The 21595-nt window shown below is 46.5% G+C and overlaps 2 protein-coding genes across 2 annotated transcripts in view; both read right to left on the bottom strand.

Moving 5' to 3' along the window:
* Positions 1 to 7818, bottom strand: part of LOC142190990 (uncharacterized) — a 30871-nt gene extending 23053 nt beyond the window's left edge. The window contains exon 1 of the mRNA XM_075262327.1: positions 7701 to 7818. Coding sequence (XP_075118428.1) covers positions 7701 to 7776 — 76 coding nt within the window. The 5' untranslated portion in view covers positions 7777 to 7818. The remainder of the gene's footprint in view (positions 1 to 7700) is intronic.
* Positions 7819 to 8045: 227 nt separating this feature from the next.
* LOC142193149 (gastrula zinc finger protein XlCGF66.1-like) lies at positions 8046 to 15616 on the bottom strand. Its single transcript, XM_075262463.1, has 5 exons — positions 15580 to 15616; positions 8730 to 8875; positions 8420 to 8599; positions 8227 to 8350; positions 8046 to 8143 (listed from the first exon to the last, which is right to left on the bottom strand). Exons 2-5 carry the CDS (start codon positions 8805 to 8807, stop codon positions 8046 to 8048), a joined length of 480 nt encoding a protein of 159 aa, XP_075118564.1. The 5' UTR covers positions 8808 to 8875; positions 15580 to 15616.
* Between the last annotated feature and the right edge of the window lie 5979 nt (positions 15617 to 21595).

Below are 21595 nucleotides of genomic sequence, written 5' to 3'. Positions count from 1 at the left end.
TAAAGAGTTTCTAGAGTAGGAGTTAATTGAATCCCCAGATATTTAAGTGTGGAGGTGGACCACACAAAGGGCGTTGATCTCTTGAGTGAGGAGACAGTAGCATCATCGAGGGTGATGTTGAGAACCTCAGATTTCGTAAAGTTGGCTTTATAGCATGAAAGAGTACCATAATGCTTAAGAAGTTCCACTAAGGCTAGGAGCCCCTCTGCAGGATTGGTAATAATGAACAGTACATCATCTACATAAGCAGTAGATTGAAAAGTCCATCCTTTCAAGTGCATACCTTGCACTTTAGAATCCTGTCTCACTGCTTGAAGAAGGGTTTCCAAGACAAGTTTGTATAAAGTGGGCAAGAGTGGACAGCCCTGGTGCGTCCCATTGGAAATGCAAAAGCTTTGAGAAAGTATGCCGTTGATCTTCAGTTTTCCCAAAGGTTTTGAGTACAGGGAAAGTAGTGCCCTTATAAATTGTGTGGGCAGTTCGAACTTCTCCAATGTAGCTGTCATGAAGTCCCAGTCGACTCTGTCGAATGCCTTTTCGGCGTCGACACCCAACAGAACCAACGGTAACCCCTTTTTGAGAGCGAGGTGAATAAGCATGAGCAATTTTGCTGTGTTATGTCGCCCTTCTCTACCCAGCACAAAGCCCAATTGTTCTTCACTCACTAAAGATGGTAACCAGACAAGGCCGGAGGACCTGATGGTATAAGCGCATGAATTCTTAAAATGTGCAGTGACCAGCTAGGTGGTATGATTACGCACATGTACAATATGAATCTAAAGCTGGGAGTGGTACCTCGACTGTGGAAAACTTCTTGTGTGTTACCAGTCCCAAAGAAACCCAACCCGATGGGCTACAATGACTTCTGACCCGTAGCACTGACATCACACCTGATGAAGGTCCTAGAGAGACTGGTCCTGACACACCTACGCCCTCTAGTGAGCTCTGCTCTAGACCCCCTCCAGTTTGCCTATCGGCCGGGCATTGGGGTAGATGACACCATCATCCACCTTCTCCATAGAGCTCTCTCTCACCTGGAGAAACCCCGGAACACTGTGTGAATAATGTTCTTTGACTTCTCCAGTGCGTTCAACACCATTCAGCCAGGGCTACTGAGGGAAAAGTTGAACCTTGACTGTGTGGACCATCACCTGTCCAACTGGATCCTAGACTACCTGACAAACCGCCCTCAGTATGTGAGAGCCCAGGACTGTGTGTGTCTGACACTGTGATCTGTAGTACGGGGGCACCACAAGGTACAGTTCTTGCCCCATTTCTCTTCACACTGTACACTGCTGACTTTAGGCACAACTCATCCAGCTGTTACTTACAGAAGTCCTCCGATGACTCTGCTATAGTAGGCCTTATCACTGATGGCGACGATAGGGCATACCGAGACTTAAACCGGGATGTTGTTGAATGGTGCCAGCGGAACCAGCTCAGGATTAATGCTGGGAAGATCAAGGAGATGGTGGTGGACTTTAATAAACGGAGAAGTGCCCCGACCCCGGTGGAGATCCAAGGAACATGTATTGAGATAGTCAGGACCTATAAGTACCTGGGCGTGCTCCTCAATAATAAACTAGACTGGGCTGATCACCTGGAGGCGCTGCACAGAAAGGGCCACAGCAGGCTCTACCTGCTCAGGAGGCTGAGGGCTTTCGGAGTCCAGGCGACACTTCTTAGGGCCTTCTTCAACTCTGTGGTTGCTTCAGCCATTTCTTTCGGTGTGGCCTGCTGGGGAAGCAGTATATCAACCAGGGACAGAAATAGACTTGACAGGCTGATCAGGAGGGCCAGCTCTGTCCTGGGGAGCCCCCTGGACCCAGTACAGGTGGTGGGTGACAGGAGGATACTTTCTGTGGTGACCTCCATGCGGGAGAACAAATCCCACCCCATGTATGGGACCTTGATGGGACTTGGCAGCACTGTAAGTGACCGTCTGCTTCACCCCAAGTGTGAGAAGGAGCGCTATCGCAGGTCCTTCCTTCCAACTGCGACTAGGCTGTATAATCTACATCAGACCAAGCGAAGATCACTCCGCACAGAGAACTAATGATTATGACTATGAAGTCTTCCTTCTTTCTCTTCCATTCCTTAGTTGCTATGGACTCCTAGTATATCTTCTCTTCTCAGCATATGTATGTTTACGTCTGTATTATATTACTGTGTATTATCCTGTATCTGTATTACTATGCTGCTGTAAGATGCTGAAATTTCCCCACTGTGGGACTATTAACGGATTATCTTATCTTATTGGTTGTAAGCATAGCGTGAAGTAGGAGGTCTTTGGAGAGGAGTATATAATCCAATCAGTGGTAAGAATTATTTGGCGTAGAGTAGAAGGTAAAGTCTTTGACTGTGGGGTGGTAACATCTCCATATATCCACTAGGTTGAGTTCCTGAAAGGAGGTTGCAATCTTTCTCAAAGCTCTTTATGAGACAGACGAAGCCAATGTGGATGAGTCGAGATCAGGGTTGAAGGCAATGTTAAAATCTTCTCCTAAGATAACTGTACCTTCTGCGAACAGTTTCAGGGTTTGGAGCGTGGACAACAGCCATGCGATTTGACCTTTATCGGGAGTGTAAAAGATAGCCAGGTTGAAAGCTTTCGGCGCTATAAAACCTTTAAGTAGCAACATTCTAAATTCTGCATCAAAATACTGGCTTTGGCAAACAAAGGGAACATCTCGGTGAATCAAGGTGGTGACTCCTTTAGAGGCTGAGGTGGGATGAGTGTTATAAAACCATTGGGAATAATGCGATTTTGGAAGCACAGAGTTACGGGATCCTTTGAAATGGGTTTCTTTAAGAAAGGCAATGTTAACATTTTGTTTACGAAATAGCAAGAGAACATGGTGCCTTTTTTGTGGAGAATTGAACCCTCTGATGTTAAGAGAAGAACAAACCAATTTGGCCATTTGGGAAAGTAGAGAGATAGTGAGGAGTACGAAAATAGAAAAGCAAGACCAATATAAAAAAAAAAGGAAGAAGTTGAAGTGAGAGAGAGAAATGAGAGGGATTAGTAAAGGAAAGGTTAGATGAAAAGAGAGAAATTGTTTAGACACACAAAGTATACGAATAAGAGGTCTCAGAGGAGTTGACCCAAAACTCCACTAAGAACAAGTATACCACCTTGACCCAATACCAAAGGTCTAGGACAGGGTCTAGTAGTAAATGAGGGTGAGAAGTAAGTCCTAATCAGTATTGAACCATGTGAGTGCCCATGAAGAAGTATGTTAATATTAGATACCATACCCAGCACAAGTATCTTACACTAATGAAGTATATGAGCATGTCTTATTAGTGACAAAGACATAAGTGACAATAGTGACTAGAATCATATCAAGAATAGAAATTATAATAAGATTAACGATAATTGTCAACAAAGAAGGTCAGAAGTACAATGTAAATCACACTTAGAGTACTAGTATACATCATCAAATAACATACAGTATACAGGGTGTTTGAAAGGGCTATCATTAGAGATGAGCGAAAGGCGTTCGATCGAATTGGTGTTCGATCGAATATGAGGTTGTTTGATATATTCGATTAAAATCGAACAACACGTGGCAAACGCAGTAAAAATTTGTATCCCCTCCCACCTTCCCTGGTGCGTTTTTTGCACCAATAACTGTGCAGGGGAGGTGGGACAGGAACTACGACAACGGAGACATTGAAAAAAAATTGGAAAAACCCATTGGCTGCCGAAAACATGTGACCTCTGATTCATAAGAATAGTGTCGGCCATCTTCGTCTCATTTTCGTTTTGGAGTGATAGGGAGAGCTTGTTCTCAGTGTGAGAAACAGATTTTAGTGTTTTATAGGCAGGAAAACATTCTTATAAAACAACTCTTTTCAGAGTTACACTGCAGGAACACTGTACACATACAGTGAACCTGCCAATCATTCAGCAGGGTAGCAGCAGGGGACGTGGGCGAGGACGTGGATATCCAGCTGGGTATCCAGTCCACAGTCCAGGTACTGGAGAGGGGCTGCCAGCACCCAATTCACTCCTCTTCCTCCAACTCCAGCCCCATCACTCTAGTGTAATTCTTTAAAAAGTTCATTAATTTTTCAAGGATACCCCCCAAGGGCCTGCAAAATAATTTTTTAGGGCTCCCCCTAAGGGCCTGAAAAATAATGTTTTAGGATTCACCCCCAAGGGCCTGAAATCTAATTTTTTAGGGGTCACCCCAAGAGCCAAAAAATAAAACACTGCTGCTACAAAGCTCTAGTCACTCCAAGGGCCAAAAACACTGCTTGTGCAAGGCTCAACTCACCCAAAGGGCCAAAAACTAAATCTCTGCTGGTTAAAGGCACAACTCACCCATAGGGCCTAACATTCTGCTGGTGCAATGCTCAACTCAATTAAAGGTGCAACGTTTAGATGGCTTCTTTCCAAACCGAGGGCGATTCCTTTCGTTAAGATGTGATGGCTGTTTCCAGCCCTGATTATCCTGGTTGATCGTGTTCAGTAATGAGGCAGCTCAGCATGAGGATCTTGTACGTTAGGTTGTCCATGCCCACTAATATGCATGAAGACTCGATCACAGTAAATGTCCTTATTTTTCTCCAATTCAATCTCTGAATGAACTGCTCTGACAGATGGCCTAGGCACTGCTGCAATGGCAATCACTGGGGTCTCCTGTTCTGGTTCCAAAGAATCTTGTGTCTTACTTGAAGAAGAGACAATCTTAGTCTGACTGATGGTTGCTTGTGCTGCAGCATGTGGAGTTGGGTCTGTCAGTCTTGTGATGAACTCCACACACACACACACACACACACACACACACACACACATCCACAATGACAGTTCAGGGTGGTACTGTTGGATATCCTATTGCCTATTCCATCTGTGGTTGTCATGGGCAATGTGATTTAAAGGGGTGCTTGTTAATGTTTCTTTAGCGTAAAATTTGGGTTTCTGTCCCTAAAATTGGGGAAGAAAGAAGGTTTCCAGGTATTTTCCCACTTTGATAGAGGTTTTTTTGAGTGTGTAAAGTGTGTAGTTGATAGGCTGTGAAATTGGGGTAATCCAGGGACTTGGGCATGTTAGATGTCCCCAGACATGCTTCCCCTGCTGTCCAAGTTGCATTGCAGAGGTGTTGGCATCATTTGCTGAGATGTCATAGTGGACTTGGTGACCCTCCTCAGTCGAATAGTGGGATCCCCTGAAACGAAAAGTTTTTCCCCATAGACTATAATGGGGTTCGATATTCGTTCGAATAGTCGAATATTGAGGGACTATTTGAAACAAATAATGAATATTTCACTGTTCGCTCACCTCTAGTTATCATCCATACGAGCCTCAAAGGGAGTAGTTCGGTAACAAGAATCCACATGTGGTATAGTGACAGACCTGAGGTGGTGGTGGTACCCTTGGCCATCTACTTCCCACCTCAAGCACCTGTATTATATGGGAAGTGTCACGACTTCATTATTTATTTTTACTAACCACTTCACGTTCACATCTATGTTTTATATATAGATGTATTGGCTTCATCCTTAATTTATTCATCCATTTATTTTTATTTTTTTAAGTGAACCCTATACTAACTCTCCATAGGCTGTTTTGCAGACTATCCAGGCTCTTTAGTGGTCGATCATAGGAGCGATATCTTATTAAGATGTCCTTTTTTTCTGGACATATTCACCTGACCTCTAACAGTGTCTATGCATACATCCGATGGACGGGCTAAACGATCCTGTCATCTAACAGGGATCGCATGGCCCGACTCTCCCGAACGGCCAAGACCTCTCAGCGCATGCGCACTGGCTAGTCCCCGACGTGGCGCTCGGCCTGCACGTGTGAGCTGGAAGCCGCTTTTGGCACACAGCTCACACTTCCTCCTATGTAGGCTTGAATGAGCCGTTATTCACAGTAGTATATTGCCCTATTTTGAGCAGCTTTATATATTTTTATTATTATTTTCTGTTTGGGATCTGAGCATTTCCCTCCAGCCCCAATTAAGGATATAGGCATAGACCCCTCATATTAATATTCTTTTGTCGCCTCTGGTCACTAGCATGCCATCTTGGTATTATACTTATGTCAATATACACGTAATGTATACATGATATTCATTATCTGGGGCATGTAAATTGTATTCATGCATTTATCATTACTATTCTTATTTTATGTTTGCCTGGCTCATTCTGGAATTTGACTAGAACTTATTGTCTGTTTTTATTGAAGAAATCTGTACACTTGAGAAAGGACTTTTTAGGCAGAAACGCGTTGTGTGTCAATAAAGGAGTATCTTTCATCATATCTGGGCAAGCCCTGTTTTCATTAGGCCGAATCCTGTGAGGAGATTGGTCCATACCTTCCAGCACCACAAAGTGACACACGGAGTGAGCTCCCGACTCTGTCTGTAACAAGTGTAACACACTGGACATGGTAGAGAGATTAATGAAGTTAAACTAGTTATCTGTAACGTAATCAAATGCAAACTAATCATATGTAAAACAGAGGGCAAGCTACAAGTCCAGGGAGAGCATATAGACTGACATCTTAAACAAAGCTCACTAACTGATCTTCTTGTGGGATCTGTAAGTAAAGAATAGCGTATGGAGAGAGCTAGATGAGTGGGGGGAGGAAGGGAGAGGGCTGAGAGAGAGAGATATGGAGAGATGCAGCTATGGGCTCCTTCAGAGGGGGCAGATTTTGGCACAGAGTCCACGTCATAATCCGCCCCCTCACAATAAGGTCTATGTAGACCGCTAGTAATCTTTTTTCCGTGAACGGCATATTGCTGCCCTTTCTTCAGGGGGATTCCGAGGCTCATTAAGCTGTGGCATCCACCTCGCAGCAGCACCCTCCGAACTAGGCCATTCATTTTGGGCTTACTCAGGTCTGCTAGGTCAGAGAGAACATGGGCAACAGCCTGCGAGAGGGCTTTACGAAGAAAGCTTTTTGTGATTCCAGATGAGTAGCAGACAGATTTTGAGTCCTCGCCCTCCAGGTCAGTGTCAGCATCTCCTTGTCTTTCAACCAGTGCCATTTTAGAAGAAGGCCCCCGGGGAGCATGTGGAGTGCTTCTTCAAGAAGTTTTGCATATCTGCTTGTTTAAATGTCGTTTTGGAGCGATCAGCTTGGTCACCACCTCTATCTCTACCAATTTTGACCATAGTTAGGTGGGTATTTGTAGCTGATGGGCAAAAACAAGTTCAGTGGTGATGGAGCTGCTGTGGGTCTAAGCAGCCATCACAGTCAGGCTCTAAGGTGAAATTTGTAGAGGCTGCTTCAGGAATTCAGAAGAAAAAATTTTTCACTTCCAATTTTTTTCACCAAATCAGCCCCCGAATCTCCATCAGATTCCTTACTGGCCAGGCCGGATTTTCCACCTCCCATTTATTTCCATAGAGCTCTGAGGTGGAATCTGCCTGAAGATCGAGCAGGAGGATTATTTTTCCGCTACCTGTAATAATCTGCTATATAATTCTGGTAAATTCTTTCCCTTCATGAGGACTGACAGCCGGTGAGGAAGAAATTTGCCTCCTTCACATCGATGTCCAGTCCATATTCCTGCTGTCCGTTCTATTCTATACTACATTTATTACCCCCTATAGCGGTATCACATTTATATTCAGGTATTATTAGTATTTTACCTGTATTGGGGAACAACAAATAGTCTAAACAATGTCTGAATAGAATCAGTGACCCTTCTGTGCTTTATATAGTGGTGACTCCTCACCTGGGCGGGTCCCTGTAGGAATGTCCTCCTCACACTCCTCATCACCACTCACATAGGGCTCTTCCTTTATTCTCATAGATATAGCATTAATGTCGCTCACATCTTTATCCTTATGGAAAATCTGGGAAACAAATAATGTAAAAGTCACCGGACAAATGGGGAAGTCACAGAGAATGTTCTAGATCATTAATCCGCATGAAGATGAAAGATGTCCTGACAGTAGTTGCAGGTCTGTGAGAAGCCGGATAAACATATTAGATGGCGGCTCAATGACACCGCCCATGTATATAACCATATAATACTGCTGGATAACACAAGACTGACCACAAGGACTTCACAGCCCGTCTACACATCATAGGGAATATCTCCATCTACCTGATCATCATCCTGTGGAAGAAGAGGACTGGGACATCTCTCCGGTGTTGTCCTCTTACTGGATCTACCTGTAGGAAACACAGACAGGGACTGAATTCATTCTGTACATACAAATAATGGAAGTCCATGTGTATATAGTCATGTCTATTACCTGCTGATGTGAGGGGCTGCTGGTCCTCCATCATCACCTCCTTGTACAGATCCTTGTGTCCTTCTAAATACTCCCACTCCTCCATGGAGAAATAGACAGCGACATCCTGACACCTTATAGGAACCTGACAACACAATGATACAGTCATCACCCCGACCCCTCCAGTTACTGTATAATGTCCCAGCATTCCCACCTCTCCAATCAGCAGCTCCAGCATCTTGTTGGTGAGTTCTAGGATCTTCTGTCCATTGATCTCCTCCTGTATCAGGGGATGAGGTGGAGGCCCCGGGAATGGGCTCAGGGTTCCTCTCCATCCATCAAATACAAGGGTCTGACAGCGCCCACTAGAGGTCTTCTTCACTACTGTGTAATCCTGGTTAGGGGGAGACACATTAATAAATCTCACTACATACATGTCCAGAGTCCATCACCTCTCCAGTCATATCATCTGTTATTACTATAGATAAGAATGATGTCATGATGACATCATCAGAATCTCTCACCTCTCCAGTAAGCTGGTAGATGATCTCTAGGGTGAGATTTAATAGACTTTCTGCCATCTTGTTCCTGTCTCTTTCCATCCTTGATGGATCAATCAGGAATATTCTCTTATATAGAAGATACTGAGAGGATTCTATATTGTAGGAACCTGAATGGAGAGAAGATGAGACAATGTAATCACTACACAGAATCCCATGGAATAAATAGAAGAGTTGAGTCCCATTATTATCACCACCTCCTACTTCTGACTTCGGCAGCGTGTAGCTCAGGAAGGGAGTGACTTGTTGTGGGCCGGCTTGGTGGGTATATAAGGTGTGTGATAGACTGAACAAAATCTCATTTTTGTCTCGGGTAAAGGGGTAGATTTATCAGAGTTGCACAAGGGATGATTATTGGCCAAGGGTGACAGTATTTCTCCAACAGCGCAGGTTGTTAATTGTTTGTGCGCTGCTTTGGTGAAAGAGTATTGTGAGTGGAGAAATGGCACCATTGGGAATAACCAACATGGAAACTGTGGAGAAACACGTGACACTGATGTGACAACAGGTTCATAGTAGAAATGAGCGAACCGATTTGTTACGATTCATGCACTACGGAGAGAAAATACTGAGGAGACACGTGTCTGAGACGTGGGCTGGGGTTTTAGCATTACCTGAAAGCCTCACAGTCAAAGACATGACATCAAGGTTTTAGCTGAGGAGGACAGGACCATTTTGGGATCTTTTCATACTGAGACACTCCGACTCCTCTGCCAGTACCTCAGGGACAAGTAACCGGAGGACGAGCAGCAGCAGCCAGTACAGTGACTGGAACATGAGGAACCATAAATGTGAATAAAAAAAATATAAAAGAGTCGCCCGATGCCCATGAGGAGACTACAATTGAGGCTCAGAGTCACCAGTTGCAGCTCTTACCCAGACAGCAACCTGACAAGGCGGTGAACAATATATATATAGAGAAAAAGAAAACAAAAACCGGGATATTGGTAGAGTGCTACTGTGATGCAATAAGCCAAATGCAATCAAAAAGATAAATAAAAGGATATCGTTATTGAGTTCCAATTAGACAATAAAAAATGGCTAAGCGTTTCGATGCCGATCCCGCATCTTCCTCAGGCCACAAATTCCTGAACTGTCAGAGCATGAGAACCCACCAAGGTTCAGAAATTTGTTGCTCTGAGGAAGATGCGGGATCGGCATCGAAACGCTTAGCCATTTTTTATTGTCTAATTGGAACTCAATAATGATATCCTTTTATTTATCTTTTTGATTGCATTTGGCTTATTGCATGACAATTTTGCATCACAGTAGCGCTACGCCAATATCCCGGTTTTTGTTTTCTTCTTCTCTCTATAGCAGGGGTAGGGAACGTACGGCTCTCCAGCTGTTGCAAAACTACAACTCCCAGCATGCATACCTGCTCTGCTGTTCTTGGAACCCCCATGGAAGTAAATGGAGCATGCTGGGAGTTGTAGTTTCACAGCAGCTGGAGAGCCAAAGGTTCCCTACCCTTGCTCTATAGGAACAAGAAATGTTTCACCTCACAGCACCAAGCAGACCCACAACAGGCAACTCACACCCACCGGCTGCACCAGCAGATACAGACATAACTAGATGGTTCCTATGTTCCAGTAGATAACTCTGACCCCATGGAATTCTGGGCCATTAGGTTAGAGCAGTGGAAGGAGCTGGCCCAGTCTACCTTGGGAGTTTTTGATCAGCCTCAAGTGTACTGGCTGAGGGGTGTTCAGTGCTGCCCAGGGTGTTGCAACACAAATTGGATCAGGAAGAAGCAGAACCAGATGCCGAATAGCCCAGGAGGCTCCAGCAGCTCTAGTAGAATCAGCCGTGCTACCCACTAAGGAGGGGAAGAAACCCTCAAGAAAGTGAGGAAGAACAAACTACATCACATAGAAATATGAATTATCATTGGTCAGAGTACAGAATGGGCGATAAATGATAAAAAGATATTTTTGTGTACTCACCTGTAGAATCCTTTTCTCGTTGTTTAACTGGGACACAGCACCTTGGGGTATAGTCCTGGTCACTAGGAGGCGGACACTAGGAAACAAAGGCAGTTGGCTCCGCCCACACAGGCTATTCCCTTCCACTGGTAGTACGCTGTTGGGATGGGGTCCCGCAGGCTTCCCGTCCAGTGCATAGCGCCTCCTGCGGGCCAATCCAGCCCTCGCCATTGTACAGCAAGGAGTCTGGAGTCTAAGTCCAGCTTTCGGCCTACTGAGCATGCTCAGATCTTTTGGAGCCACCCAGAGCTAAGTCCCATTTTGCCCATACTGAGCATGTGCAGTGAAGATGTGCCACCGCCCTGTGGGCGGGGATTTGCCTTTATATAGTGTGAGACAGGAGGTTAGGGCTAGGTTCCAGTGAAAGGCAGGAGCAGTCTAGGGATCTAGCTAGGATTCCTTGGCTCTGCTAGTGGGAATCAGTAAAGCCTGTTTAACTGTCTATTTACTTTGTAGCTCCTAGCTGTTGCAGAGCATGTTCTGTTGCTGACCTGGGGTGACAGTTAACCCTTGGCAGTCTTGCTATATCAGATAGATATATATATATATATATATATATATATATATATATATATATATATATATATATATATAGACAGAACCGTAACATACGCTCAGGCAGTTTTGTACCACAGCAGTAGGAGAGAGTCCAATGAAAAAATATATGCGGAACCGATAACCACCAATAAACCTAAACCGTGAGGGAAAAAACCACAACCCCTGTGCAAAAAAAATAAACAATGGGTGGGACCTGTGTCCCCCAGTGAAACAACGAGAAAAGGATTTTACAGGTGAGTACACAAAAATCCCTTTTTCTCGCATATTTCAGTGGGGGACACAGCACCTTGGGACGTCTAAAAGCAGTACCAGAGGGAAGGAAAAAGACAACTTTGTGAACAATCAGCGCACTGCTGCCTGCAGAACCTTTCGACCCAAACTGGCATCGGCATAAGACACAGAATGGATTTGGTAGAATTTAGTAAATGTGTGAATTGAAGCCCGGGTGGCAGCCTTGCAGACCTGGAAAACAGAAGCCTGATGCCAATCGGCCCAGGAGGCACCGACAGCCCTAGTAGAGTGAGCCGTCACACAGAGGGGCGGATCCTTACCCTTAAGCCTATAGGCTTCCTTGATGACAGACCGGATCTATCTGGCAAGCAGGCAAGCCCTTCCTAGAGCCTTCTGGAAGAACGAAGAGCATCACAGCGCCGAAAAGGCTCCGTGAGAGCCAAGTAGTAATAATAATAAATTTTATTTATATAGCGCCACATATTCCGCAGTGCTGTACAATTAGCAGGGTTCAAATACAGACAGAAAGATACATTACAGAGATAGTCATTTCACACAATGGGACTGAGGGCCCTGCTCGCAAGAGCTTACAATTTATGAGGTAGAGGGGGGTGACACAAGAGATGACAGGGGCGGCATTGCTTATACAGATGTCAGACAATTTTGTAATAGAGGTGACTGTCATTACACAAACATAAAACTTTATGAGCCGTCACCAGTCATGACCTTTAACATGTGGGTGGTGCCTGGACATATAAAGTTAGCCCGAAATGGCATCATATCATGTGGGGAAATGTGGGAGCAGGGACAGAGGAGGGATAGATTTTGGGGATTTTAATTACGGTACGGAAAGGTTTACATTAGGAATTGGGACAGGCCTGTCTGAAAAGATGTGTCTTTAGTTTGCAATGAAATCTGTAGAAATTAAGTTGATCTGATTGTCCAGGTAGAGCATTCCAGAGAAGTGGTGCAGCTCGGGAGAAGTCTTGTATACGAGCGTGGGAAGTTCTGATAATAGAGGATGTAAGTGTTAAGACATTAAGTGAATGGAGAACACAGGTTGGGCGGTAGACAGAGATGAGGGAGGAAATGTAGGGAGGTGCAGCATTATGGAGAGTGATAACTTTATATTCTATTCTATTCTATAATTCTACAATGAATAGGCAGCCAATGTAGTGACCGACACAGACCGGAGGCATCGCTGTAGTGTCTAGACCAGGGGTAGGGAACCTTCGGCTCTCCAGCTGCTGTGAAACTACAACTCCCAACATGCTCCATTCACTTCCATGGGAGTTCCAAGAACAGCAGAGCAAGTATGCATGCTGGGAGTTGTAGTTTTGCAAGAGCTGGAGAGCCGTACGTTCCCTACCCCTGGTCTAGACTAATAGAAGAGCCTGGCTGCTGCATTCAGAATAGATTGTAGAGGGGAGAGTTTAGTGAGGGAAAGACCGATTAGTAAGGAGTTACAGTAGTCAAGGCGAGAATGAATCAGAGAGACAATGTGTCTTTAGTGTATCTCTGGTAAGGAAAGGGCGTATTCTGGAGATGTTTTTGAGGTGGAGGTGACATGAGCATGCGAGTGATTCAATATGGGGGGTGTAGGAAAGGTCTGAGTCAAACATGACCCCGAGGCAGCAGGCATGCTGCCTAGGAGTTATAGTAAGGCCTGAGACTGCAATGGATATATCAGGGACAGATTTATTAGATGGTGGAAACAGTAGTAGTTCAGTCTTATAGAGATTTAGTTTCAGATAGAGTGAGGACATGATATTTGAGAGAGCAGAAAGACAGTCGCTGGCGTTTTGTATTAGTGCAGGGGTGACGTCACGGGAAGATGTGTATAATTGGGTGTCATCAGCATAAAGATGGTACCGGAAGCCAAATCTGGTGATGGTTTGTCCAATGGGGGCTGTGTAGAGAGAAAAGAGCAGGGGGCCTAGGACCGAGCCCTGAGGAACCCCAACAGCAAGGGAAAGGGGGGGAAGAAACAGAGCCTGCTATTGATACACTGAAAGTGCAGTCTGAGAGATAAGAGGAGAACCAGAAGAGCGCAGTGTCCATGAGGCCGACTGAGCGGAGCATAGTGAGGAGGAGATGATGGTCAACAGTGTCAAAAGCTGCAGAGAGGTCCAGAAGAATAAGAAGAGAGAAGTCACCATTAGGAGATCATTGGAGACTTTTGTGTAGGCCGTTTCAGTAGAGTGCAGAGCGCGGAAACATGATTGTAAGGGATCAAGCAGAGAGATAGCGGATTAAACGAGAATAGAACAGGCGTTCCAAGATTTTAGAGATGAAGGGGAGGTTAGAGACGGGTCGATCGTTAGCAGCACAGGACAGGTCCAGGGAGGGTTTTTCAATAGCGGGGTTATAACAGCATGCTTGAAAGAGGATGGGAAAATTCCAGAAGAGAGAGAGAGTATAAATATTTTAGTAAGGCAAGTCGTGACAGCAGGCGACTGAAATGGAGATTGGAGAAGGTGTGAGGGGAAGGGGTCACTACTAGAGATGAGCGAGTACTGTTCGGATCAGCCGATCCGAACAGCACGCACCATAGAAATGAATGGATGCACCTGGTACTTCCGCTTTGACGGCGGCCGGCCGCTTAACCCCCCTTCTATTTCATTTCTATGCGAGCGTGCTGTTCGGATCGGCTGATCCGAACAGTACTCGCTCATCTCTAGTCATTACTGCAGGTCGTAGGGCGAGATGAAGAAAGTAGCTGAGAGACTTCCTCTCTGGACTGCCCGGACAACATCCAGGCAGTGAAGGGAGCGCTCACAAGGATGCTTAGGCTCAGGACAAAAGGACGGCAAGACAATGTCCTCATTGATACGAAGAGAAGAGAAAAATAAAAACAATGTAAGACAGAAAGACCTGACCTGCCTCCTACAACACTAGGAAAAAAACTGCCTGAGCGTACTACCAGTGGGAGGGTATAGCCTGTGTGGGCGGAGCCAACTGCCTTAGGGGGCATTCACACTACGTATATGGCAGCTTATTCTGAACGTAAAACACGTTCAGAATAAGTGGCGTATAAAGCAGTTCCATTCATTTCTATGGGAGCCGGCATATGAGCGCTTCCCATAGAAATGAGTGGGCTGCTTTTTCACTACGAGCAGTCCCATTGAAGTGAATGGGAAGTGCCCACGTGTACGGTTAGCTCTGCTCATGCCGAGCCGTACACGCAGCGCTTCCCATTCACTTCAATGGGAGTGCTCGTAGTGAAAAAAGCAGCCCATTCATTTCTATGGGGAGCGCTCATATGCCGGCTCCCATAGAAATGAATGGAACTGCTTTATACGCCACTTATTCTGAACGTGTTTTACATTCAGAATAAGCTGCCGTTTACGTCGTGTGAATGCACCCTTAGTTTCCTAGTGTCCGCCTCCTAGTGACCAAGACTATACCCCAAGGTGCTGTGTCCACCAGTGAAATATGCGAGAAATACATGCATAAGCAATTCATGAGTTAACAAATAATTGTCCATTTCTACCATCTTAGACTCTAATCATACTGCCAAAATGGATGCCATGATCTTCAAGGTTTCATGCTAGTAGATGCTACACAAAACAAGAGATTAGAACTGGTTCCATAGCTTGTGAACATTCTGTGTCTTGTTATGGCACATGACATACTTATGCACACTGACCTTTTCTTCTAAATAAGACAAGAGAGCAGAACTGCAAATCTCACGTTATTAATTGAATAATATATGTAACAGGGTGTAGAGGTATAACCTATTACACACACTAATCTCTCTCTCTTTACACAGATATTTTTCCCTTCACAGATGGTATAGAGGACGTAGAGAATGAGCCCCGCTGTAGGGACATGAGAGGAATGAGTGGGTGCCACAAGGAGTACATTATGGTGTTTGGGGGCCACGAGGAGGACGTTATAGTGTGTGGGGGCCACGAGGAGGACGTTATAGTGTGTGGGGGCCACATGGAGGACGTTATAGTGTGTGGGGGCCACATGGAGGACGTTATAGTGTGTGGGGGCCACTGAATGTATGAGAAGGGCTGAAAGCAAGCACTTACCTCCTCAAGTACAGCAGCCGTCTGCTCACAGGACCTGTGATGATGTCATAGGTGTGGGAGGAGTCACAGAATCACATGATCAGATATTAGAAGTCTCTGAAGAGCTCTGTGTGTGTGACGTGTATGTAGCAGAGCCATCTTTGTATGTGATGTGTATATAACAGATCTGTCTGTGTGTGATATGTATGTAGAAGAGCTGTCTTTGTGTGTGACGTGTATATAGCAGATCTGTCTGCATGTGATGTGCATGTAGCAGAGCAGTCTGTGTGTGATGTATATATAGCAGAGGTGTGTGTGTGTGTGTGATGTATATGTAGCGGAGGCGTCTGTGTGTGACATATATGTAGAGGAGTCGTCTGTGTGTGACATGTATGTAGAGGAGCCGTCTGTGTGTGACGTGTATGTAGAAGAGCCATATGTTTGTGACGTGTATGCATACCTCCCAACCGTCCCGATTTCCCGATTTGGAGGGAGGTATGTCCCGAGTTCAACTCAGATCTGCGTCCAGAGGATGCAGATCTGAGTTGAACAAATATGCGGCTGAAGCAAGGAGCTGACACAGGTCAGCTCCTCGCTTCAGCCGCATGTGTCAGCGAGAGAGACACACAGCGGCGAAGCGAGCACGCGAGCAGCTTCAAACGCATGTGTCAGGGAGAGAGGTGGGCAGCGGCGAAGCGAGGAGCTGACCTGTGTCAGCTCCTTCCTTCAGCCGCATGTGTCAGCGAGAGAGGCGGGCAGAGAGCGGCGAGGGAGCGGAGGAGAAGGTAAGTTTAATGTGGAGGTGGAACGTGAATCTGGGGGCAGATGAAGGAGAGGACGGCATGACACTGGGGGCAGAGATGTGGGGACATGAATCTAGGGGCAGAGATGGGGGACATGAATCTGGGGGCAGAGATGGAGGGGACATGAATCTGGTGGCAGAGGTGGAGGGGACATGAATCTGGGGGCAGAGATGGAGAGGACATGAATCTGGGGGCAGAGATGGAGGGGACATGAATCTGGGGGCAGAGATGGAGGGACATGAATCTGGGGGCAGAGATGGAGGGACATGAATCTGGGGGCAGAGATGTGGGGACATGAATCTGGGGGCAGAGATGTGGGGACATGAATCTGGGGGAAGAGATGGGGGACATGAATCTGGGGGCAGAGATGGAGAGAACATGAATCTGGGGGCAGAGATGGAGGGACATGAATCTGGGGGCAGATAAAGGGTGTATATGAAACTAGGGGAGAGATAGAGGGGGGACATATAATTTACGGGTGACTGTAGGAGGATTATACTGTGTGCGGGCACATGAAAAATTAACGAGTGGGCGAAGTCAACACAAAAGTGGGCAGGGCTAAATTCGCCGCGGCACGCTACGCACGCCGCACATTTTGTCCCTCTTTCAGTTCTTCAAAAGTTGGGAGGTATGTGTATGTAGCGGAGCCATATGTGTGTGACGTGTATGTAGCGGATCAATCAGTGTGTGACATGTATGTAGAGGAGCTGTCTTTGTGTGACATGTATGTAGAGGAGCCATATGTTTGTGACGTGTATGTAGAGGAGCAGTCTGTGTGTGACGTGTATGTAGCGGATCCATCAGTGTGTGACGTGTATGTAGAGGAGCCGTCTGTGTGTGACGTGTATGCAGAGGAGCCATCAATGTGTGACGTGTATGTAGCAGAGCCGTTTGTGTGTGATGTGTATGCAGAGGAGCTGTGTGTGACATGTATGTAGCGAAGCCATCTGTGTGTGTTGTTTATGTAGAGGAGCCATCTGTGTGTGTTGTTTATGTAGAGGAGCCATCTGTGTGTGACGTGTATGTAACGGAGCCATCTGTGGGTGACGTGTATGTAGAGGAGCCGTCTGTGGGTGATTTGTATGTAGCGGAGCTGTCTGTGTGTGACGTGTATGTACAGGAGCCGTCTGTGTGTGACATGTATGTAGCGGAGCCGTCTGTGTGTGACATCTGTAGCGGAGCCGTCTGTGTGTGACGTGTATGTAGAGGAGCCGTCTGTGTGTGACGTGTATGTAGAGGAGCCGTCTGTGTGTGATGTGTATATAGCGGAGCCGTCTGTGTGTGATGTGTATGTAGAGGAGCCATCTGTGTGTGACGTGTATGTAGCGGAGCCGTTTGTGTGTGACATGTATGTAGAGGAGCCGTCTGTGTGTGACGTGTATGTAGCGGATCCATCAGTGTGTGACGTGTATGTAGCAGAGCCATCTGTGTGTGACGTGTATGTAGAGGAGCCGTCTCTGTGTGACGTGTATGCAGAGGAGCTGTGTGTGACATGTATGTAGCGAAGCCATCTGTGTGTGACGTGTATGTAGCGGAGCCGTCTGTGGGTGACGTGTATGTAGAGGAGCCGTATGTGTGTGATGTGTATGTAGAGGAGCCGTCTGTGTGTGACGTGTATGTAGAGGAGCCATATGTTTGTGACATGTATGTAGAGGAGCTGTCTGTGTGTGACGTGTATGTAGCGGATCCATCAGTGTATGACGTGTATGTACAGGAGCCATCGGTGTGTGACGTGTATGTAGAGGAGCCATCTGTGTGTGACGTGTATGTAGTAAAGATGTCTGTGTGTGACATGTATGTAGCGGAGCCTTCTGTGTGTGACATGTATGTAGCGGAGCCTTCTGTTTGTGACGTGTTTGTAACAGAGCCGTTTGTGTGTGATGTGTATGTAGCGGAGCCGTCTGTGTGTGACATGTATGTAGCAGAGCCGTCTGTGTGTGACATGTATGTAGCAGAGCCGTCTGTGTGTGACGAGTATGTAGAGGAGCTGTCTGTGTGTGACATGTATGTAGCGGATCCATCAGTGTGTGACGTGTATGCAGAGGAGCCGTCTGTGTGTGACGTGTATGTAGCGGAGCCATCTGTGTGTGAAGTGTATGTAGAGGAGCTGTGTGTGACATGTATGTAGTGAAGCCATCTGTGTGTGATGTTTATGTAGAGGAGCCGTCTGTGTGTGACATGTATGTAACTGAGCCGTCTGTTTGTGACGTGTTTGTAACAGAGCTGTTTGTGTGTGACGTGTATTTAGCAGAGCCATCTGTGATGTGTATGTAGCGGATCCACCAGTGTGTGACTTGTATGTAGAGGAGCCGTCTGTGTGTGACGTGTATGTAGAGGAGCCGTCTGTGTGTGACGTGTATGTAATAAAGACGTCTGTGTGTGACATGTATGTAGCGAAGCCATCTGTGTGTGATGTTTATGTAGAGGAGCCATCTGTATGTGATGTGTGTGTAGCGGAGCAGTCTGTGTGTGACGTGTATGTAGAGCAGCCATCTGTGTGTGACATGTATGTAGCGGAACCGTCTGTGTGTGACATGTGTGTAGCGGAGCCGTCTGTGTGTGACATGTATGTAGAGGAGCCGTCTGTGTGTGATGTGTATATAGCGGAGCCGTTTGTGTGTGACATGTATGTAGAGGAGCCGTCTGTGTGTGAAGTGTATGTAGCGGGTCCATCAGTGTGTGACGTGTATGTAGAGGAGCCGTCTGTGTGTGACGTGTATGCAGAGGAGCCGACTGTGTGTGACGTCTATGTAGCAGAGCCATCTGTGTGTGACGTGTATGCAGAGGAGCTGTGTGTGACATGTATGTAGCAGAGCCGTCTGTGTGTGACATGTATGTACCAGAGCAGTCTGTGTGTGTGGAGTATGTAGAGGAGCTGTCTGTGTGTGACATGTATGTAGAGGAATCGTCTGTGTGAGACGTGTATGTAGCGGAGCGTCTGTGTGTGACGTTTATGTAGCAGAACCGTCTGTGTGTGACGTGTATGTAGAGGAGCCATCTGTGTGTGACGTGTATGTAGAGGAGCAGTCTGTGTGTGACGTGTATGTAGAGGAGCCATATGTTTGTGACGTGTATATAGCGGAGCCGTCTGTGTGTGACATGTATGTAGCGGAGCCGTCTGTGTGTGACGTGTATGTAGAGGAGCCGTCTGTGTGTGACGTGTATGCAGAGGAGCCATCTGTGTGTGACATGTATAAAGCGGAGCCATCTGTGTGTGACGTGTATGTAGCGGAGCCATCTGTGTGTGACGTGTATGCAGAGGAGCCGTCTGTGTGTGACGTCTATGTAGCAGAGCCATCTGTGTGTGACGTGTATGTAGAGGAGCTGTCCTTTTGTGATGTGTATGTAGAGGAACCGTCCTTGTGTGATGTGTATGTAGTGGAGCCGTCTGTTTGTGACGTGTTTGTAACAGAGCTGTTTGTGTGTGACGTGTATGTAGAGGAGCCGTATGTGTGTGACGTGTATTTAGCAGAGCCATCTGTGATGTGTATGTAGAGGAGCCGTCTGTGTGTGATGTGTATGTAGAGGAGACGTCTGTGTGTGACATGTATGTAGCAGCCGTCTGTGTGTGACGTGTATGTAGCGGAGCTGTCTGTGTGTGATGTGTATGTAGAGGAACCGTCTGTGTGTGACATGTATGTAGCAGAGCCGTCTGTGTGTGACATTTATGTAGCAGAGCCGTCTGTGTGTGACGTGTATGTAGCGGAGCTGTCTGTGTGTGATGTGTTTGTAACAGAGCTGTTTTTGTGTGACTTGTATGTAAAGGAGCCGTCTGTGTGTGATGTGTATGTAGCAGAGCCGTCTGTTTGTGATGTGTTTGTAACAGAGCCGTTGGTGTGTGACGTGTATGTAGCGGAGCCGTCTGTGTGTGACGTGTATGTAACGGAGCCATCTGTGTGTGACATGTGTGTAGAGGAGCCGTCGCTCTGTGATGTGTATGTAGTGGAGCCGTCTTTTTGAGACATGTTTGTAACAGAGCCGTTGGTGTGTGACGTGTATTTAGAGGAGCCGTCTGTGTTTGACGTGTATGTAACGGAGCCATCTGTGTGTGACATGTATGTAGCGGAGCCGTCTGGGTGTGACGTGTATGTAGAGGAGCCGACTTGTGTGTGACGTGTATGTAGAGGAGCCGTCTGTGTGTGACGTGTATGTAGCGGATCCATCAGTGTGTGACGTGTATGTAGAGGAGCCGTCTGTGTGTGACGTGTATGCAGAGGAGCCGTCTGTGTGTGACGTCTATGTAGCAGAGCCATCTGTGTGTGACGTGTATGTAGAGGAGCCGTCTGTGTGTGATGTGTATGTAGTGGAGACGTCTGTTTGTGACGAGTTTGTAACAGAGCCGTTTTTGTGTGACTTGTATGTAGAGGAGCCGTCTGTGTGTGACGTGTATTTAGCAGAGCCGTCTGTGATGTGTATGTAGCAGAGCCGTCTGTTTGTGACGTGTATGTAGAGGAGCCGTCTGTGTGTGATGTGTATGTAGAGGAGCCGTCTGTGTGTGATGTGTATGTAGCCAAGCCGTTTGTGTGTGACGTGTATGTAAAGGGTCCGTCTGTGTGTGATCTGTATGTAGCAGAGCCGTCTGTTTGTGACGTGTTTGTAACAGAGCCATTGGTGTGTGACGTGTATGTAGAGGAGCCGTCAGTGTGTGACGTGTATGTAGAGGAGTCGTCTGTGTGTGACGTCTCTGTAGCAGAGCCATCTGTGTGTGACGTGTATGCAGAGGAGCTGTGTGTGACATGTATGTAGCGAAGCCGTCTGTGTGTGACATGTATGTAGCAGAGCCGTCTGTGTGTGACATGTATGTAGCAGAGCAGTCTGTGTGTGACGAGTATGTAGAGGAACCGTCTGTGTGAGACGTGTATGTAGAGGAACCGTCTGTGTGTGATGTGTATGTAGAGGAGACGTCTGTGTGTGACATGTATGTAGCAGCCGTCTGTGTGTGACATGTATGTAGTGGAGCCATTTGTGTGTGACGTGTATGTAGCGGAGCCGTCTGTGTGACATGTATGTAGCGGAGCTGTCTGTGTGTGATGTGTATGTAAAGGAACCGTCTGTGTGTGACATGTATGTAGCAGAGCCGTCTGTGTGTGACATTTATGTAGCAGAGCCGTCTGTGTGTGACGTGTATGTAGTGGAGCTGTCTTTGTGTGATGTGTTTGTAACAGAGCCGTTTTTGTGTGACTTGTATGTAAAGGAGCCGTCTGTGTGTGATGTGTATGTAGCAGAACCGTCTG

Source organism: Leptodactylus fuscus, chromosome 1 (assembly GCF_031893055.1).
Source record: "Leptodactylus fuscus isolate aLepFus1 chromosome 1, aLepFus1.hap2, whole genome shotgun sequence".
Lineage (NCBI taxonomy): Eukaryota > Metazoa > Chordata > Amphibia > Anura > Leptodactylidae > Leptodactylus > Leptodactylus fuscus.
This window is presented reverse-complemented; position numbering and strand designations above follow the sequence as displayed.

What these genes read in the sequence shown, in the direction of transcription:
- LOC142193149 (XM_075262463.1), bottom strand. Translation starts at nt 8,807, where the DNA reads ATGGAAAGAGACAGGAACAAGATGGCAGAAAGTCTATTAAATCTCACC. An exon ending in TCTACCAGCTTACTGGAGAG is followed by an intron (nt 8,600 to 8,729) that starts GTGAGAGATTCT and finishes CCCCCTAACCAG; the next exon opens with GATTACACAGTAGTGAAGAA. An exon ending in TGGAGCTGCTGATTGGAGAG is followed by an intron (nt 8,351 to 8,419) that starts GTGGGAATGCTG and finishes TTGTGTTGTCAG; the next exon opens with GTTCCTATAAGGTGTCAGGA.